This window comes from Somniosus microcephalus, chromosome 22, assembly GCF_052327205.1.
Source record: "Somniosus microcephalus isolate GS21.2 chromosome 22, FLI_Smic_1.0, whole genome shotgun sequence".
NCBI lineage: Eukaryota > Metazoa > Chordata > Chondrichthyes > Squaliformes > Somniosidae > Somniosus > Somniosus microcephalus.
The window spans coordinates 59,173,853-59,195,720 of NC_141008.1; the positions used below are offsets into that span (position 1 = coordinate 59,173,853).

Below are 21,868 nucleotides of genomic sequence, written 5' to 3' on the forward strand. Positions count from 1 at the left end.
AGGACACCCATGTCTCGTTGCACTTCCCCTTTTCCCAATCTATTGCCGTTCAGATAATAATCTGTCTTCCTGTTTTTGCCACCAAAGTGGATAACCTCGCATTTATCCACATTATACTGCATCTGCCATATCACCCAACCTGTCCAAATCATACTGGAGTTTCTCTGCATCCTCCTCACAGCACACATGTCCACCCAGCTTTGTGTCATCTGCAAACTTGGAGATATTACATCTAGTTCCCTCGTCTAGATCATTAATATATATTGTGAATAGCTGGGGTCCTAGCACCAATCCCTGCGGTACCCCACTGCCACTCGGAAAAAGACCCGTTTATTCCGACTCTTTGCTTCCTGTCTGCCAACCAGTTCTCTATCCAAGTCAGTACCTTACTCCCAATCCCATGTGCTTTAACTTTGCACACTAGTCTCTTATGCGGGTCCTTATCGAAAGCCTTCTGAAAGTCCAAATACACCACATATCTGCGTGCAGTTCTGGTCACCACATTACAGGAAGGATGTGATTGCACTAGAGGGGTGCAGAGGAGATTTACGAGGATGTTGCCTGGGCTGGGGAATTTTAGCTATGAGGAAAGATTGGATAGGCTGGGGTTGTTTTCTTTGGAACAAAGGAGGCTGAGGGAAGAACTAATTGAGGTGTATAAAATTATGAGGGGCCTAGATAGAGTGGATAGGAAGGACCTATTTCCCTTAGCAGAGGGGTCGATAAACAGGGGGCATAGATTTAAAATAATTGGTAGGAGGTTTGGAAGGGATTTGAGGACATATTTTTTCACCCAGAGGGTGGTGGGGGTCTGGAACTCACTGCCTGAAAGGGTGATAGAGGCAGAAACCCTCATCACATTTAAAAAGTACTTGGATATGCACTTGAAGTGTTGTAACCTACAAGGCTATGGACCAAGTGTTGGAAAGTGGGATTAGGGTGGATAGCTCTTTGTCGGCCGGCGCGGACAAGATGGGCCGAATAGCCTCCTTCTGTGCTGTAAATTTCTATGATCTATAATTCTATCCTTTTTATAACAAGGCGACCAGAACTGCACGCAGTACTCTAAGTGTGATCTAACCAAGGTTCGATACAGGTTTAGCATAACTTCCCTACTTTTCAATTCTATCCCTCTAGGAATAAACCCTAGTGCTTGGTTTGCTTTTTTTATGGCCTTGCTAACCTGTGGTGCAACTTTCAGTGATTTGTGTATTTGTACTCCCAGATCCCTTTGTTCCTCTACCCCACCTAGACTCGCACCCTCCAATTGATAAGTGACCTCCCTATTCTTCCTACCAAAATGTAATACCTCACATTTATCTGTGTTGAACTTCATTTGCCAATTATTTGCCCATTCTGCAAGTTTATTAATGTCCTCCTGTAATTTGTTGCAGTCCTCCTCAGTATCCCCCCCCCCCCAAATTTGGTATCATCCGCAAATTTAGAAATCGTGTTTTTGATTCTAAAGTCTAAATCGTTAATGTAAATTGTGAACAACAGTGGTCCCAGCACTGATCCTTGTGGAACACCACTACCCACCTTCTGCCACTGTGAATAGCTACCCTTTATTCCTACTCTCTGCTTTCTGTCCTGAAGCCAGCTAGCAATCCATTCTGCTACTTGTCCCCTGAATCCGCATTCTCTGGCCTTATTCATTAGTCTATTTTGGAGTACCTTATTGAAGGCCTTTTGAAAACCTAGATAAATTACATCCACTGCATTACCATTGTCTACTCTCTCTGTTACCTCCTCAAAAAATTCAATAAGGTTGGTCAAGCAAAATTTTCCCTTTGGAAATCCATACTGACTATTCATTATTATACTTTTCATTTCTAAATGCTCTTCATTTCGCTCCTTTAGTACAGATTCCATTATTTTTCCTACTGCCGATATTAAGCTGACTGATCCATAATTCCCTGGACATATTCTATCTCCCTTCTTAAATATCTGTATTACGTTAGCTGTCTGCCAGTCCTCTGGCACTACACCTTTTTCTAATGAATTATTAAATATGCGTAGTAATGCCTCTGCTATCTCTTCCCTAGATTCTTTTAAAATGCGTGGATGCATTCCATTTGGACCAGGGGTTTTATCCTCTTTGAGTTTGATTAGTTTATTTAATATATCCCCTTTTGTATTTTAAATGCACTTAGCTCATTACTCATCTCATCATCCAATGTCATGTCCACATGTTCTCTCTCCCTGGTAAATACCAAATCAAAATAATGATTTAATATTTCTGCCATCTCCCTATCGTCACCTGTGGTATTGTCCTGTCTATCCCTTAATGGCCCTATTCCCATCCCAACCTTCCTTTTTTATTGATGTGCCTGTAAAATATTTTACTATTTTGTTTTATGTTCTTTGATAATTAAATTTCATAGTTCCTCTTTGCCTTCCTAATTGTTTTTTTGACTTCTCTCCTAATCCCTTTGTATTCTCTCTTATCATGCACTCCTCTGCTGTCTATGTACTTAATGTATGCCTCTTTCTTTATTCTCAATTGTTCCCTTATGTCTTTATTCATCCATGGAGTTTCATTCGTGTTTAGCTTGTTCTTTCCTTTTAGCGTAATATATTTTTCCTGAACTCTGTTGAACACCGTTTAAAATTTTTCCCATTCTACATTGTTGTTTGCCAATATCGTTGCCCATTTTATCTTCCCAAGTTCTATTCTCAGCCCCTCAAAATCAGCTTTTCTCCAATCTATTAACCTGGTTTTTGTCATACTTATGTCCTTCTCTATCTTCATCTTAAAACGTATTATGTTATGGTCACTATTGCCTATATGTTCCCCTACTTTTACTTCTCTTATCTGCTCTGACTCATTCCCCATAACTAGATCCAACAGCGAATCCTCCCTTGTTGGGCTTTTTACGTATTGGGTTCGAAAGGAGTCCTGTGGACATTATAGGAACTGCATTCCCTTATCCCCTTTACCTAACTCTCTGTCCAATTAATATTGGGGTAGTTGAAATCCCCCATGAATATTATTCTATGTTTTTTACTCATTTCTTTAATTTGTCTGTATATTTCTTCCTCCACCTCCCTTCCACTATTAGGTGGTCTGTAGACTATGCCTATTAGTGTGATTGGTCCTTTATTATCATTTATCTCTATCCATATGGATTGTATTTTTGTCTTGCTGATATCTACGTCCCTTTTTTCTACTGCAATTACATTATCCCTAATAAGTACAGCTACTCCACCTCCCCTTTTTCCCTCTCTATCTTTTCTAAATATGTTATACCCTGCAATGTTTAATTCCCAGTCCTGATTTTTCTGTAGCCATGTCTCAGTAATCCATACCATGTCTGGTTCCTCCCAATGCATGATTGCCTCCAGCTCCCCTGTTTTATTACGGACACTGGCCTAGAAATTCAGTATAGACACTTTTGGGGCGTTAAAGTCGGGCGTTCGCTAAAGTTTGCGCCCGCCGGAAAGTGGAGGCCACTTCGCCGATATTCAGTAGCTTTGGCCAAGGAGTTTGGGCGAGCGCTAAAACTGGCGTTGCACCCCTATCTTTAGGCGCTAAGCCGGCGGTGCAGACTGATAACGCCGAGGCCGGGCGCAGCGCAGGTGCGGTCATGTTTTGATTGACAGCAGACACCCTGACGCCGGCCAGCTCTTAAAGGGGGAAGGGTCGACTTTGTCTGCTGCCACGCCCTGGATAGTGGAGCCCTGCAGCTAGGCCTGAACACTGCTGGTGGACCCAAATAGCGCCTGAAGCCATGCAGAAGGCCCGTGAATGAGCGCAACGCTTCTCAGAGCATGCTTTGAGGGTGCTGCTTAGGGGTTTGGAAAAGAAAAGAGAGATCTTGTGCCCAGACAGTGGCAAGAAGGCTCCCAGGAGGCAGTACAGGAGAGCCTGGAGGGAAATCGCCCAGAGGGTCTCAGCCAACAGCGATGTCCGCAGGACTGGTGACCAATGCCGCAAGAAGTACAACGACCTCACTCGGTTGGTCAGGGTGAGTACCCTTTCCAGTGTCCTCCTCATCCTTGCATGTGCACCTCACATTATGGGCAAAGGGACCTCAAAGGCCTAATGGCCAGCCCTCCTCCCGCAGCTATGGCACTGGCATGATCATCAATAGCACTTTCTGCACTTTACACACGGGCCAAGCTATTCGACCATGGGAGGCAGTGCACACAACAACAGGGCACCACACTGGCCAAGCTATTCGACCATGGGAGGCAGTGCACACAACAACAGGGCACCACACTGTACTTAGAGGCCGTCCTTTCTCTTGCAGGCCAAGCTGGCGCAGAATCTGAAGAGCCGGACTGTCACCGGGGGAGGCCGTGTCCAGTTCCAGGAGCTCAGTGACCTGGAGGAGCGCGTGGCTCGACTCATGCGTGCCCGGGTGGTTGGCCCCGTAGCTATTGGAGATGCCGACCCTGTGCTGGGCCCCAATGGTAAGGACATGACCGTTTGGACCTCTCTCGTTCCCCTTGCGCTTCAGATCTACATCCTTTGCCACTGTCCCACCAATGCGCATAATGCCAACACTCATGCCTCCCTCGCTGACGCCCTGTCCTCACTCTAAAGCTACTCTTGTGCCTTCCTGCTTTCAGCTGGTGAGGAGGAGGTCCCTGAAGCTGAGAGTGCCAGTCCCTCGGAAGAGGAGGACGACGAGGACCAAGAGGAAGGCGGCACATTGGGGGAACCCTCATCCGCACCAGGGGATGGCAATGGAGGGGACACGTCTTGCCTGGAGGAGAGCCAGGGGGAAGTGTTGCAGGGGGGTGTAGCTCCTGGGCCCGGTGGCGTCCAGGCACGCGGGAAGGGTCGGGCAGCACGGCTGCCTTCTCCCCAGAGGGGGGAAGTGTTGCAGGGGAGGGCAGTTGCTGGGCCCAGTGGCGTCCAGGCACGCGGGAAGGGTCGGGCAGCACGGCTGCCTTCTCCCCAGAGGGGGGAAGTGTTGCAGGGGAGGGCAGTTGCTAGGCCCAGTGGCGTCCAGGCACGCGGGAAGGGTCGGGCAGCTCGGCGGCCTTCTCCCCAGAGGGAGAGTCCGGCCTCCAGTCCAGAGACGGTCCTCGCCCAGGAGGTGCGCCTCCTTGATGAAATGTCCGCGGACTCGGAGCGTCGCCACACCGAGTTCATGGGGGTTGTGGGACAGTTGCCTCAGGCCATTGAGTCCCTGGCTCATAGTGTGGCCGATTTCGGGGACTCACAGGCCAGGGGTGTCGACCAACTCACGGCAGCACAGGACGCGAGTCGAGAGTTCCTGAGTGGTGCCGTGCAGACACTGGCTGGTCTGATGCGGGCACAGACCAGGGCAGTTCGGGCACTCACTTCTGCCACACTCGCTGTGTCACGGACGCATCGCCAGGGCACCCGCCGCCCTGCTGCAGCACAGCGGTCTGGCCTTCACCAGATTGCTGCGCTTGCTGCAGTGCCAGCCCGGCCGAGTGCCAGTGTCTCTGGCGACCAGCGAGCGCCTGGCATCAGCCAGCTTGCCCCCATTGCTGCAGCCGCCACTGCGACTCCCCCAGCCAAGCTGCGACGAGCTGCTGGTGAGACTGATGCTGCCCAGCCACAGCTGCAGCAGTCAGCAGCCGGCCCCTCCAGGGCCGGACCTCGTCTAGGCCGACCCCCAAGGGCATCTGCCGTCACGCATTGTGCCCCTCAGGAGCCTTCCCCCAGCCTTGCAACACCCACAGGGCCCAGGTTGAGGCGGAGCAACAGGTCGGGCAGGGGCCGGAGAAGCCTGCACAAGGACTCGCCCTCTCGGCACACCAAGTAGAGTGTGTTGCCAACTGTTTTTTTATATGGGGGTGTTTGTGTTCTGTATGGGGGGGTTTGTCTTGGTTAGGCCGAGGATGAAGGCCAGTTGGATGGACAAGTTTTGTTATTCCTCCCCAGGTTGTGGGAGTGAGATATGTTTTTGACTGTTTTTTGGGGGTCTTGTCTGTTTTTCTGTTTCATGTAGGAAGGGCCCGGAGTTTGTTAAATAAAGCTTTTTATTTATTCAGCTTGTCCAGGTGTCATGTTTCAAGTGGTTGTTGCGTTAACCGGCTGAGGGCTTGCGGAGCGGCTGCATTCAGATGCGTTCATTGCCACAAGCCATTCCCTGACAGGGGGCCTAGAAGTGTCGTTCAATAAGCCGCCGGCGGACGGCCCTTGGACCTTGTGGCTCCCTCCTGGGCTGGTACTCCTCCTCCTCCTCCTCCTCCTCGTCCTCCTGAGGTGGTGGTCCAACGTGAGGTGGCAGTGCCTGAGTCCTGCGGATAGCCAGGTTGTGCAGCATGCAGCAAACGATGACGAACTGGGAGACTCTATCCGGCGAATACTGTAGAGATCCGCCGGAACGATCCAGGCAGCGGAACCGTTGCTTGAGGACGCCAATCGTTTGCTCTATGATGTTCCTTGTGGCTTGATGGCTTTCGTTGTATGCCTCCTCAGCAGGGGTCCTGGGCGCGCGGAGCGGGGTCATGAGCCATGTACACAAAGGGTAGCCCTTGTCCCCAATAAGCCATCCCCTTGGTGGAGGCTGTGCCTCGAACATGTCAGCCACAGTAGTCTGGCGCAGGATAAATGCATCGTGGCTGCTTCCTGGAAAGCGGGCATTGACAGCTAGGATGCGCTGCCTGTGGTCACACACCAGCTGTACATTGAGGGAATGGTAGCCCTTCCGGTTGCGGTAATCCTCGGCATTGTCGATAGGTGCCCGCATAGCCACATGCGTGCAGTCAATGGCGCCCTGCACCATGGGGAAGTCGGCGATCCTGGCAAATCCGACTGCACGCTGCTCCTGCCTCTCTAGGGTCATGGGGAAGGAGATGAATTGGTGTCTCCTTGCGAAAAGGGCATCGGTGACCTGCCGGATGCAGCGATGCACGGCGAACTGGGAGATGTTCGCTATGTCCCCAGCAGCGGCTTGGAAGGATCCGCTTGCATAAAAGTTCAGAGCCACCGTGACCTTCACTTCCACCGACAGAGACGTCCTGCACATCAGCTGTGGACGCAGATCTCTGTGAAGCAGCTGGCAGATCTCTGCAACCACCTCCCTTCTGAAGCGCAGCCTCTTAACACAATGCGCGGCAGTCATGGTGAGATAGGACACCTGCTGCCGGTATTCCCTGAGTGGGTAAGGCCTACGTTGCCGACGCCTGATGGCCCCTCTGCGTCTAGGCATGGCTGGCCCTCTCACACGGCGTCTGCGAGCCCTTCGCACATAATGCTGGAACTGAGGGTTGGAACCCCATGCAGCCCCCATAATAAACTTGCAAACAGTGAAATCACAATGAGTCAAATTTCCAAGCTCTGGCCAGAAGCCAAAAATACCTCTCCTATGTTGTCCCAAATCAGTAAGGTCTGTTCCTTGGTCTCTGTCCAGAAATCCAAAGCACTAAAGTCATTGCAGCAAAATGGCTGGCCTTTATAGTTCAGTCTAAGTGCCCTTTAATTAGCGCTCCCCGAGGCCCGCAGGGCCTCTGCTGCGTTCCACTTCACAGTTCTTAACAGCGCCACGCCCACATTGGGCGGGCGCCACTGAAGTTCCGGTTTGGGGCGCACAAACAGCGTTGCACGACGAAATGACGTCATAAGCTGCGCGCGCAGCTGAGCGGGCGCAAACACTTTGCGCCGGCGCTAAATGTCAACTGAAGTTGGGCGTAGGCGCAGATCGGTCTGTGCCCGGGCGCTAAGTGCCTAGCGCTCGAAATCTACCCCTCTTATGGCGCTAACGGCTGGCGAACGCAACTGAATTTCTAGGCCACTGTGTGCATTGCTGTACAGACAGTTTAACTCATTTTTAATAAGATTACCTCTCACTTTATGTTTAACCATCTTTTTAGACTCCTGTTCCATAACTCTATTTGCTCCCTTGCCGTCAATGTCCTCACTTACTTTATTTCTTCCTATGCTCACTTTTCCTGTTTTGTTTATATGTAGGCTGCTTATGTTTCTTGTAGCCCCCCCCCACCTCTTACTAGTTTGAAGTCCGTGCTGGTGTTTATTTTTTTTAAATTCATTTATGGAATGTGGGCGTCGCTGGCAAGGCCAGCATTTATTGCCCATCCCTAATTGCCCTTGAGAAGGTGGTGGTGAGCCACCTTCTTGAACCGCTGCTGTCCGTGTGGTGAAAGTACGCCCACAGTGCTGTTAGGGAGGGAGTTCCAGGATTTTGACCCAGCGACAATGAAGGATCGGCGATATACTTCTAAGCCAGGATGGTGTGTGATTGGAGGGGAACTTGGAGGTGGTGGTGTTCCCATGCGCCTGCTGCCCTTGTCCTTCTAGGTGGAAGAGGTCGCGGGTTTGGGAGGTGCTGCCGAAGAAGCCTTGGCGAGTTGCTGCAGTGCATCTTGTAGATGGCACACACTGCAGCCACGGTACGCCAGTGGTGGAGGGAGTGAATGTTTAAGGTGGTGGATGGGATGCCAATCACATTATGCTCCATTTGAATCTCCTCACACCCCTCTTCATCTCACCCCAGCAACATATCCCTCTATTCCTTTCTCCCTCGTGTATTTATCTAGCTTCTCGTTAAATGCATCTGTACTATTCGCTTCAACCACTCCCTGTGGTAGCGAGTTCCACATTCTCATCACTCTCTGGGTAAAGAAGTTTCTCCTGCATTCCCAATTGGATTTATTAGTGACTATCTTATATTTATGGACTTCTAGTTCTGGTCTCTCCCGCAAGCAGAAACATTTTCTCTACCTCTGCCCTATTGAACCCCTTCATAATCTTAAAGACCTCTATCAGGTCACCCCTCAGTCTTCTCTTTTCTAGAAAAAGAGCCCCAGCCTGTTCAGTCTTTCCTGATCGATATAGCCAATGTTCCCACTAAGGTGCGCGCGCGCAGCCGCGCAGTAATCGGGAAGGTCCCGTGCAGGCCGCTCACCGGCTTTTACACTGTAAATACCGTGCATGCGCAGAAATTTAAAGGGACCGCGCATTAAAGGAAACAGCAAAGCGCAACTCGCAGGGAACATTGAGTAGAACCTCGCGGAATAATTGGCAACGTAATCAGTTCACACTCCAATATTTTAGTCTTTGCAATTTAACGTCAAGGCCACCTCTGGCATGAATCATGATAGAAGTGAACTGTTGCTTTACTGCATCCGAGTTGCAATGGCCCCTGCCGTGGAATGCTAGTCCGTGTGTGCATACAATACAATACAATACAAATCGCTTTATTGGCATGATAAGGTACATCTTATGTTGCCAAAGCATCAAAATACATTTATGGTTGAACACATAAACGCGGTTCCATTCATACAGTGTATAAACAGGTATATCCCTGAGTTTATAAATATATTTTCGCCTTGTTTATATATACTCTTGTCTTAGTTTACTGGTTGTCCCTCTGTTCATGGCAAGCTGTAACATAGTGTGCCGCCAGTGTTACACAGCTTCTCTCCTCCCCCAGTAGGAATGGGAGTTTTTGGTTGTCAGTCAGATTTCTGAATTCAGGGCATATTTGTGAGAATTTTTGATAGAAATTCTCTCTGATGCCCTGATATTTTCCACAGGCTGTGAGGAAGTGCATCTCTGTCTCAACTACTCCCTGACTGCAGTGAGAGCATATCCTGTCTTCTCTTGGCAGCCTGGTCTGCCTGTGTCTGCCTTTTTCGATCGCTAGGCTATGTTCGCTAAGTCTGTACCTTGTCAAGGTTCTTCTCAGTTTGTTATCCTTTACCATGGTCAGGTAATCAGCTATGTTGTATTGTCTGTTTAGGGCCAAGTAGCAATTGAGTTTGCTTTGGGTTTTTGTTGTTTCTGCCCAATATGACAGATATTTTTCCTTTTGCTTAGCGACGATTGTGTTGGGTCGAATTCTTTGTGTTACCCTGTCACTGTCCTGGGGCTGGTTATTGTTAGTATTGTTATTAGTTACTTTATTGAGTCCCAGGACTAGTTGACTGAGGGTATTCTTCTTTATGGTCAGCTCTTGGCATTTCAGGGCGTCGTAGTGATAGCATTGGGGGTTGCTCATTTGTAGGTGATTCCAAAATTTGGTGGCTCTTTTTTGGATAGTGATTATTAATGGGTATTGGCCTAGTTCCGCCCTGCATGCGTTGTTTACTGTTTTCCTTTGAGTCCGGAGGATACTTTTACAGAATTCCGCATGTAGGATCTCAATTGGGTGTTTGTCCCATTTTGCAAAATCTTGTTGTGTTAGTGGTCCCCAGACCTCACTGCCTTAGAGTGCAATTGGTTCAATTACTGATTTGAAAATTTTGAGCCAAATGCTAATTGGGATTTCTATTTGGATTGATTTTTTGATGGCATAGAAAGCCCTTCTTGCTTTCTCTTTCAGTTCATTCACAGCCAGTTTGAAGTTTCCCGTAGAACTGATTTTTAAGCCCAAGTATGTGTAGTGAGTGGTTTGTTCAATTTTGGTTGTTCCTACTGTGAAATTTATTGTGGGTCCATGTTGTTTGGATCTTTGCTGGAACACAAGGACTTTGGTTTTTTGGGGATTTATTGTCAGGGCCCAAGTCTGGCAGTACGACTCCAGCAGGTCCAGGTTCTGCTGTAGACCCTCCTTAGTTGGTGACAGCAGAACCAGGTCGTCGGCATAGAGGAGGAATTTAACCTTGGATTCATATAGGGTGAGGCCGGGTGCTGTAGATTGTTCAAGTAGTTTTGCCAATCCATTAATGTAAATATTAAAGAGTGTCGGTGAGATTGGCGAGCCCTGCGTCACCCCCCGCCCCTGTGGGAAGTATTTTGTTTGTTTGTCTCCAATTTTAACTGCACATTTATTGTTTGTATACATTGATTTAATTACATCATATGTTTTACCTCCTACCCCGCTTTCGATAAGTTTCAGGAATAAACCGTCATGCCAGATGGAGTCGAAAGCCTTCTGGAAATCTACAAAGCATGCGTAGATTTTGCTTTTGTTATGGTGAACGTGTTTGTCAATTAGGGTCTGTAGGGTGAAGATATGATCGGATGTTCTATAGTTTGGCAGGAATCCAATTTGGCTTTTACTCATGCCCGTGAGCTTCCAGTGACACGGTTGACCACATTTCAACCTTGATCCCATGGTTTGCTTAAGAGGGAAATCTACTGCGGTCCGGGGGCACAGTACAAGATCTGAGAAGTGTCTGAATATTTGTACGGTCACAGTGGGGCTGGAAGCCTTTTGAGTTCGGCAAGCTGATTGATTCCACTTTACGCTCAACCTCTCAATTAAGTGACAGTGGATCATGTGAAGAGTTGGACTGAAGCCCTCCCTCCTCCCCCTGTGACAGGTCTGCACTTGGATTTCTGTGTCAGTGCAATTCGTGCTCCACCAGAGCATGCAGGGGAGAGACCACCCTCTCCAGGACAGAAGATGGTACTGCACTCTTGCTTGTACATCTGCACAGATGATAATTTAACCAACAGTACAAAACTGCACCGTAAACACACTTGTACATAATTGAAGCACAATAAAAATTATTGCTGGGCCTTCCCACAATCCTAATTGTTTCGAATCTTTAAAAATTATTTTTTTGATATAAATGTTAGCATCCCATTACCAATCCTTTCTGTTGATCGCAAAACTCACGGAAATAAGTAGCTTTCTATAGCGCCTTTCACGACCACCAGACGTCTCAAAGCGCTTTACAGTCAATGAAGTACTTTGGAAGTGGAGTCACTGTTGTAATGTGGGAAACGCAGCAGCCAATTTGCGCACAGCAAGCTCCCACAAACAGCAATGCGATAATAACCAGATAATGTTTTTGTTATGCTGGTTGAGGGATAAATATTGGCCAGGACACTGGGGATAACTCCCCTGCTCTTCTTTGAAATAGTGCTGTGGGATCTTTTACATCCACCTGAGAGAGCAGACGGGGCCTCGGTTTAACGTCTCTTCCGAAAGACAGCGCAGCACTCCCTCAGCACTGCACTGGAGTGACAGCCTAGCTTTATGTAGCTTTGTGGTTAGAAACAAATCTGTAATGGAGATTTTGAGTTTTAATCCCAGTTTTTAATTGACATTTATGTTCAAACTTTCCCGGGGAATCAATTTGTGCTTCTCTGCAATATGTGGAGTCCAAGGGAGAAATTCCTGTAGGAAAGTACGTGATCCAAGGAGCAGCATTGACACTGCCACCTGTGAGATTCATGGCTTCAAATCCAAATCAAATCAACTTTTATTGTCATTGTTAGTGCACAAGTGCAGTACAACGAAATGTAGGCTTGCGGCTCCCGAGAGTGTACAATTTGGATTAGGACACTTAAACATTTCAACATACATTTGTACATATATATTAGCATAAATATGACCATAATAAAGTGCATTGGCAGATGTGCAGGCTTTAGTGTTTATTTGTGGAGTTCAGTAGGATGACAGCCCTGGGAAAGAAGCTGTTCCTAAATCTGGTCGTACGGGTGCGAATGCATCTGTAGCGTCTTCCAGATGGTAGGAGGACGAACAGACTGTGGCTGGGGTGGGTAGGGCCATCATCAACTATCCTGATGGCAAAAGGGAATACACATGTGGGAGTCAGTATTCTGTGTGTGGGGGAAAGGGAGGAAGGACAAATATCGTATAAAGTTAAGAAAATTACTCATGTGTCACAATGTGGAAAATTATTACACGGGAAGGGTAGCATAGTGGTAATTTTCCTGGACTAGTAATGCAGAAGCCTAGCCTAATAATCCTGGAAGGAAGAGTTCAAATCCCACCACGGTAGCTGGGGAATATTAATTAAATAAATTTGGAATAAAAAGCTAATGGTGACCATAAAACTACTGGATTGTTGTAAAAACCTATCTGGTTCACTAATGTCCTTCAGGGAAGGAAATCTGCCATCCTTACCCGGTCTGGCCTAGATGTGACTCCAGACCCACAGCAATGTGGTTGATTCTGAATGGCCTAGCAAGGCAATTAGGGATGGGCAATAAATGCTGGCCTTGCCACATCCTGTGAATGAATAAACATTTTTTACTGCCTGTTCACATGGATGCTAAAGCTGTAATGAGAAGGTGGTTCGATTGGAATCAAATGTCACTTTAGCACAGATGGTAAAACTTTCAACACCGAGTCTGAACATTCTCAGTTCAAACTGTGCTCCAGGACTTGAGCACATAATCTGGACTGACACTAAAGTGCAGTACTGATGGAGTGCTGTCTTGTCAAAGGTACTGTCTTTCAGATGAGATGTTAAATTGAGGCCCTGATTAGGGGGATTGAAAGATCCCTGGGTACAATGTGAAGATGAGCAGAGAGTGCTTCCAGCATTCTTCTCTCAACCACACCACTACAATCAGATTAACTTACCATTCATTTCATTTTCTTGCTGTGTGCAAGCTAGTTGCCTCAGTTGCCTACATAACAACAGTTGTTATTTTCTCTAGGTTTAGGTCCTCTCATGGTTCACACCATCTCTCAGCTGACAAGCAGGCAATAGATAACTTCCAAGAACTTTGGCAATGCCAATTTCAAGGGACTGGCCATGCACTATGTTCCCCCCACTGTGACCACCGGCTCACTTTCCTTCACGTGATGTTAGGTGCTTTGCACCGTTTATTTGGTGATGTGGGTCTGTTAGAATACAATTGGCAGTAGTCATCATATTGCATGCTGGAAGAATAGGAGAATAGGGGGCATGTGTACTCCATGGGTGGGATAGAACTTGCCCAGCAGGAAGTAGAGAGAGACCGAGAGGTGTTAGCTGCAGCATTGCTCACCCTATCTAAACAGCATGAGGTAGTAATTAAGAAAGCTGGGTTACGCTGCCCAATCAACTGAGTTCAAGCCCCCATACTGAAGCTGCAACCAGTGTACAATGTCTTGGCTGAACCCAGACAGTTTTGGTTGCCATGGCAATAGGGGGACCACCCAGACCCTACAATGGGGAGACCAACAAGTGTCAGAGGGAAGACCAAAAGGGAATGATTTGGTAGGCTAGGGCTCTCAGCGTTGAAAAGTGACAACTTACAGAGGTATGTAATGCTTAATAGGACAGAGAAAGTAAACCAGAAATAATCCTTTCAGCTAAGATGGGGCTGCAGGACAAGACAATTCAACGTTGTGAAGAGTAAGTTTGGGATTGGACTTCACAGATGGAATAAGTTGCCAGCAAGGGTGGTTGAGGCCAGGACACTGGACTCATTTAAGAAACAGTAAGATATTTGGATGGGAAGATATTAGATCCGATATTCTGAATGAAATCAAATGGGCCAGAGAGCTTCCTTCATCCGAACCTTCATCTTGTGACTGAAAGGAGATACATAGGCGGGGGAAACTGGAGAGTCAGAGTCATCTTAGAATAAAGTTTACAGTGTGAAGAGCAGGACGTCCCTTCTGCCATCCATTTATTCCAGGGTCAGGCAATTTTCATATAGTGGGTGAGTGCTCACATTGGTATCTGCACTGTGGATGAGCCTACTCAGGAGGGGTCGCATTTCACAGCGTTGACAAGTCGCTGAAGGTAAGAGCCAGCAGAACAGTGATCAATTCTCAAAAAAATGGACCTCTTTCCAGAAGGCCTGTAAATTTACTGCAGCCGATTGTTTTAAAGAAACTGGCCTAGCAGCATTTAGCGAGTTCCACTTCTGCTAGCTTTGAGTGCGGTACACCTGCTTCATGTAGGCGTACAGTACATGGGGGGCACCAGAGGTGGGAATTCTAGCAGCTAACATCATCCCACCTGTCAAGCCTGCTGTTAACTTGAATATCTTCTTTCTCTCATTTCCTTCAATTAAAATTTTATGCAATGACATCACTGGGAAAAGCAACATGTGGAACCGTTGAATTCATATACAGAGCTAAAATATTGGAATTTCTGATGAACCCTGAATTAATGATGGATGTTAAATCAGTTCCTTTGTGTTGCTAGGTTCAGTAACTACTTTAACCAGGCCGGATAATCTCATCCGGCACTCAATACATTTAAACCAAAATAGTTCACGGGTTAAAATAAAACAGAAAACAAAGCAAGATAAAGAACATATGACGTATGAAGAGAGATTGGGTCGATTAGGCTTATATTCGCTAGAGTTTAGAAGAATGAGAGGGGATCTCATTGAAACTTTTTTAATTCTAACAGGACTAGACAGACTAGATGCAGGAAGGATGTTCCCGATGGCGGGGGAGTCCAGAACCAGGGGTCACAGTCTAAGGATAAGGGGTAAGCCATTTAGGACTGAGATGAGGAGGAATTTCTTCACCCAGAGAGTGGTGAACCTGTGGAATTCTCTACCACAGAAGGCCGTTGAGGCCAACTTATTCAAGAAAGTGTTAGATATATTTCTTAAGGCTGAAGGGATCAAGGGATATGGGGAGAAAGCAGGGACAGGATACTGAATTTGGATGATCAGCCATGATCTCATTAAATGGCGGAACAGGCTCGAGTGGCTGAATGGCCTACTCCTGCTCCTATCTTCTATGTTTCTATGTTTCTAACATGAGAGTCAATCAAATTTTTTGTTCGCACTTCATTTTAAAAAGTTTTATCTAAATATTTTTTAATGTTGTTAAAATGGACTCCGAAACACAACAGTGGTTCAAAAAAACTATCTTTAATGAAGAAACTATTAAACAAAAGACAAAGTTTCAGCCGACACAAGCTAGTAGATTTCCTACAGGAGACTTGCATACCACTTAAAAAAAAACAACATGGCTGCCATTTTTACCCCAGAAGGCTCCCTGATTGGCTAGAGTTTGCATAGTTAGCCATGGTACGCCAATAACTAATGTTGATCTTCTAAAAACACATAATTAAAGCATGGGTACATTCAAAACATAAATATATTAAATTTATAGACATTTGTGATAGTTATAATAAGCATGAGTAAAATTAGCGCAATATTTAGGAAAATTCTCTATCTGGGATTACATGGGAAAACTGGTTTAAAAGATACTGCCCAAAATAATTTGAGTTCTTCTGTCGGGAAATAAGGTGTTTAATGTTAATCTTTGCCCTGAGATTAGTTGAAATATAAACTTCAGTTATTCATAAAGGAAATATCCAGCTACTCTGGGAATTTCTGAGATTATTACTTTTGAAGGACTTGCCCGTGAGTTAGATTTAAAATAGAAAAAAAGAAGCTATCTGGTCGTATAGATATAAGGTGGACAAATCACTTCATACCTTCAAAAGATACCTTTAAAAAAATTTATACTTCAGTCACACAAGGTAAACACAAGGCCAAAGTTCAGAATTGTATTTTGAATACAGAAACTCAGAAATAAATTGGGGAAGGTCCCAGTAATTGGGCATCCCTTCTCTAGTCAGAGGACATAACTTTGAACTTCAGTATTGCTTGACCTTCAAACTCATTTCCAACCCAGTGCTCAAGTCCTGGTAGCTCTCAGCTCATCTAAATGGAGCTCATTATAGTAACACAACCTGCCATCCCAAAGGATGAAAAGCCCGACCAACCCTGCTGAAACACGACTTATATTAGGATTGACACCAGGCTGTGCACAAGTCTGCAGCCCAGTCTATTGCAACCCTCTTAACGAAAATAGAACGTGTGGCGGTGGGGATCTAATGGGAGGAAAGAATTGTTTCACAAATAATATTAAACCATCAATTTCACTACGCTCGATTGGAATGTAGTTAATCCAGCTGCTGTCTGCCGGTTATCTGCAATTCCTCATATCAAGTTTAAAGAGATGCATCAGATTTAAACTTGCTTCTCACCTCAAAGCGTTATAGGAGAGTATGGTTGTCACCAATTTATGCTCCTACACGGGGAAGATGTTACAAGGATTCACATGTGGTGAATTCAAGTGTGCCTTGTGAAGCAAGGGATAAAACAGTCTCCGGAGAATTTTCATGTAGATACACAAAGTATAATATGGCATGTGTGATGTTTAGTCCAACCCTGACACAAGTCAAAAGCACTGCCATCGTTCTCTTTAGGGTCTTTAGGGCAAGTAAGCCTTTTTTTTAAACATAACGATCTTTGGCCTTTGCACTCTCTCAGATGTTTCCAAGTATTTCCTATTTATCCATTAGCATTCTGCCTACTTGATGCTGTTCCCACCTCCAGGTCTCTGCAGAAACAAAGGGCTGAATTTTGCCGCCGCTCAGAGAACTCACTTTACCTTATTGGACAGACCTGTGCTCACCATTCCAAAGGCGAGCACAGATCTCTCCAATAAAGTAAAGTGTTGAAAATACAGATTTCAATTTTTGACAACACATTAGCAGAAACTTCACATGAACATTGGCTAAACCACCCAAGTGCCTACCCTTGTGTGTTGTTAGTTGGTATGCTTGCAGTAGGATGAGGATGAGTGTGAGGGGTGGCTAGTGAGATGGGGAAGTGATAATGTAGATAGAGAGGGATGGGTGGAGGTAGGTGCAAGGTAAGTTGGTGTGAGTAAGGATGTGCAGGAGTAGGGTAGGGAAGGCAGAGTGATGGGGATGTGATGAGTGGCACAGCAGGATGAGGCTGAGTGTGGCTTGGCAGTAATGTTTCGTGATCTGCTCCTATCATTGAAAGGTTTGCGCCACTGCAGCCTGGTCCTCCTGACGACATCCCTGCTTGTGTCCTCCTGTGCAATGTGCAACCAGGCTGCATCGGTCTCCTGGGGAGGTCTCTTCCACCCATGGGAAGGGAAGAGAACCTCCCTGCGTGCTGTGTCTCCCTCCATAAGCATATGGAGGGAGTCATGGGAGAGCCTGGGTGCAGCCATGCACCTTTGTGCAGTGCTCGTCAGTGTTTGCAGTACCTCAATGCTGTAGAACACTGACAGCAGAACTGCCCAAATCAGTTTGGACATGGCCCCTTTAAGGAAATCGGCTGATGACACGTCATCAAATGACATCATCAGACCCGCTTCCTTTTAATTGGCCGGGAATCTCTCAGGACAGGCTTAACAAGCCCAATCAATAAAAAATCACTTGGAGAGTGCAGGCTGCAGTAGGCAGCGGGTTGGGACCGCGACACCCGCCCCAGACCCACCTCGGTCGGCAAAATCACGGCCAAAGTATTACAATGTATTTACAGCACAGAAACAGGCCATTCAGTTCAACAGGTCCACACTGGGGTTTATGCTCCACACAAGCCTCCTCCCACCCTTCTTCATCTCACCCCATCAACGCATCTTTCTAACAATAGCTTTTCAATTTCCAGCTTGGTCTGGAACGTCCACTCAATAGTTTTCTGTGTTCAATGTTATGCTGGCTACCTAAGTTGTGTTACACCTCACATAAAACTCCCATATTCTGTTATCATTTGGATATGGTCACAAAGGCATTAAGATCTTCACAAGGGAGCTCCTCGGTTGTCCTGTTGCTTTGCCTGAGGTGTCTGAAGGGTAGTGAAACTTTGATATTCATTTCCACCTCTTCTATTGGAAGGTTGGTAGATAGTATAGATGATACAGGAAACTTTGTGATATCCGGCACCGACGGGACCGAGCTGTTGCCGTCCCATCAAAACTGCCGGACAAACCAGCGCTAATGTTGAAACATACGGAGATTTTCAGCTCCGTATCTGGCAACAAACCCTGTTGCTTAGCAACAGCTTCTAAACAGTTGGCCGTACCTTGCAAGCGTCTCTGTAGCTTAGCAACAGCTTCAGTGAGACCTTGCAGAGCCTGACTGGTGAAAAAAAAGCAACGAAAAGAAAAAAAATTTAACGAAACGGCTCCTGATTTTTGCTGGTGGCTCGAGCATTCTGGACAGTTAACCTCCGGATAAACCAAAGTTTCCTGTAAAATGCTCATCTCTTGTTTCTAGGTTATCTGTCTAAGAATTGAAGATGCTACCATTTCAGATGGTGACTGTTGCTTTAGGCTCTGGTGTACACACCATGTAGATGAAAAGGAATGCAGCCAGAACGTATCCCTGAGGCTTCCCATTAGTTTTACCACTTAAGATCATACTGGACACTGTCTAAATAGCGTTATAAAGTTGTGCATTCTTTTGCATGCCATTATGCATAATTTATATGTCGAAGGTATCACTTCTGGATGGATCCCAACAAAATAACCTAATTGTTATTTCAAAGATTTTTAACCATTCATTCAGTGGTGTGTGTTTTTTTTTAAGTATCTTGCATATACGTAACGGCTTATCACATCACAGTGCGGCGTAGGAAATCAGAGCAAAATGAACCCTTGTACTGTTGTAAACTTAAGCTTTGGTCACCTGCCCTAATTTCTCCTTATGTGGCTCGGTGTCAAAAAAATTTTTGTCTTACAATACTCCTGTGAAGCACCTTGGGGCTTTTCACTACGTTAAAGACGCTATATAAATACAGTACAAGTTGTTGTAAAGTCACTCTATGGTATTAATCTAAAATTAATCTGCATTTCACATTTTTGTAGTGCTCAGTGGGTCAAGGGAAAATTTATTTCCATTCAATTAAAAAAAGAAAAGACTTGGCTGATGGAACGTTGGTGTCAGCACTGCATTCTCAAGCCGGTGACCTTGGTCTTGTTGGTGCCCAGGACAAGCGAGAGCAACTACTCAAAAGAGCAAGTTTTTCACATTCTCAGCTGAGTACATACAGGAAACTTTTTTTTATCCGGCACCGACGGGACCGACGTGGTGCCAGTTCATCAAAAATTCCGGCTAACCGAAAGTTATAGTAAAAGATACGGATGAGAGCTCCGTATAAAGCAACAGGTTCAGAACAATGGCCACAAGTTCCAAGCATCTCTGTAGCTTAGCAACAGCTGCAGCCACACCCTTGCACAGCAACAGATCGAGGAAGGCAGAAGTAAAACTTACCTGAACCTACTCCTGAATTTTGCCGGTTAACCGAGATTTCCGGTTATTTAGGTGCCGGTAAATCGAATGTTTCCTGTAGATAGAACATCTTGTGCCACAGGGATTAGGAGAAAGGAAGACTTATCTCACCCTGCAATCCGTGCCTCCCATCAGCTGACAGTAATTCGAATGAGATACTTGCTGCTCAAAACAGACTGGTAAACTTTTTTTTTTTTTTATAAAAGAGAAAAATAATTAAAAGCAGCAACACTTGTTCTCTTCTAATGCATAGTGTTGGTGGAATTAGTCTTTGGTCTGATAAACAGCAGTTAAGACCTCCTGGAGAATCCTTTACATTAAGCTTTGGAAACCTTCACACTGTTTGCCCTCAGAGTTACTTTCTGAGTTAACAGAAAGGCCGACTCTTTCTCGTAATAAGCGGCTTCATTCACAAACACTGGGTACACAGTGCTGCTTCCATTGTACGGGATCGTCTTTCCATCCAGGGTTAGGAACGAGGGGTCACCTGGCTTCAGTTGTTTCCAGTCACTGTCCTGCAAGACAAAAAAGGACAATGAAATACTTCAAGAGTAACATTTTCTTTGTGGTATTTGTGTTACATGGAGACTTCTGATCACACCATGGCCGACAATTTTGTATGTTTCAAGTCAGCAGCAAGCACTCCCAAGTCAGGCACTCCACAATTAAATGCAGAGTGAAGCTCCCTCTACTCTGCCCAGCAACGTGCTTCAGTCTCAACTGCAGAACAGCAAATCCTAATCCACCAGTGTGACATTCTCGCATTTGGTCATGTTATTGCTAAATTAATGGCAGCTTTTCTGCTGTCAGCCCATGCCTATTAGGAACTGGATTTAGGCTGTTCACTTAGGATTCTTATAGCTCGGAGAGTGAGAAGACCCACATCCCCTCAGGACTGAGGTTAAACCTGTGTGTACCATCTTCAAGATGCACTGCAGCAACTCGCCAAGGTTTCTTCAGCAGCACCTCCCAAACCCGCGACCTCTTCCACCTAGAAGGACAAGGGCAGCAGGCGCATGGGAACACCACCACCTCCAAGTCACAAACCATCCTGACTTAGAAGTATATCGGCCATTCCTTCATGGTCGCTGGGTCAAAATCCTGGAACTCCCTACCTAGGAACAGCACTGTGGGAGTACCTTCACCACACAGACTGCAGTGGTTCAAGAAAGCGGCTCACCACCACCTTCTCGAGGGCAATTACGGATGGGCAATAAATGCTGGCCTTGCCAGCTGCGCCCACATCCCATAAACAAATAAAAAAAACAATGTCCTACGGGTGAAAGCGCAATGTCTAACCTGCTGCATTGGTTTGCTCACACCTGTATGTGTAGACTCCGACCCGGTGATCTGATAAACTATACTTTTTAAGAGGAGGTTAATTTTTTTTGTCCAAAGCAATGGAAATGTTGTCAGGGGTGGGTGGACGTGGTTCTAAGGGTAGGGGGTAGCAGTGGGTGAGGTGCAATAAGTCACATACAGACGTTCAACCCTGAGTTGAAAGGTCTCTGTTCAGTGTTCTCTAATCAATCTCTTAAGTCAGTTCAGATGAGATTTGAAAGACACCATACAAGGGAGGATTTAAAATAAAACTTGGCTTTCTGCCTTTCTCACCTTCCTCTCCCGAATGTGCTGATTTATGCTGGAGTACAAGCAACAGTAACGCTCAGGTACCTCGCCCAAGGGGCCATGCTTCATATGTGAGCCTAGATAATTAATACTGGCAGGCTATTCAAACATGGAGAGCATCACAGCCAACCCTGTTCCTGTTCTCATCAGATCACAACAGCAAATTGCATTTATATAGTGCCTTTAACATAGGAAAATGCCCCATGGCATCCACAAGCACACAACACAGAAGTTACTAGATAACAATCAAAAGAAGGAAGCCTCCCTGCTTTCTCCCCTTCTCAGCCCAAGGGGACTAAGAGAACGGCAAAAACTAAGATCAGCTAATGCTGCATAGACCAGCAATGAATCATGGCACCTTTTGTGTCGTAGGACATGTATCAGAGTCTTAATATACTGCGGCTTTGGGGTTTATACAACAATAGTTCAAATGCGGCATCATATTGACTGGTCTGGCCCAAACACTGCATAACACAAGAACATAAGAACATAAGAAATAGGAGCAGGAGTCGGCCATTCGGCCCTTCGAGCCCGCTCCGCCATTCAATGAGATTATGGCTGATCTTCTACCTCA

General features: G+C 46.1%; 1 protein-coding gene across 2 annotated transcripts in view; it reads right to left on the reverse strand.

Moving 5' to 3' along the window:
- Positions 1-10,755: 10,755 nt before the first annotated feature.
- Positions 10,756-21,868, reverse strand: part of aspa (aspartoacylase) — a 44,506-nt gene continuing 33,393 nt past the window's right edge. Inside the window, exons 6-7 of one of the 2 annotated variants that reach the window (XR_015073257.1) lie at positions 19,648-20,180; positions 10,756-12,424 (exon numbers count right to left, since the gene is read on the reverse strand). Coding sequence is in view for 1 of the 2 variants with exons in the window: in XM_085964854.1 (XP_085820980.1) it covers positions 19,983-20,180 (198 nt within the window). In the remaining variant the exon portion in view is untranslated. Of the gene's footprint in view, positions 12,425-15,454; positions 20,181-21,868 lie in introns of those variants that run through there. The other variant, XM_085964854.1, reaches the window with a different exon arrangement.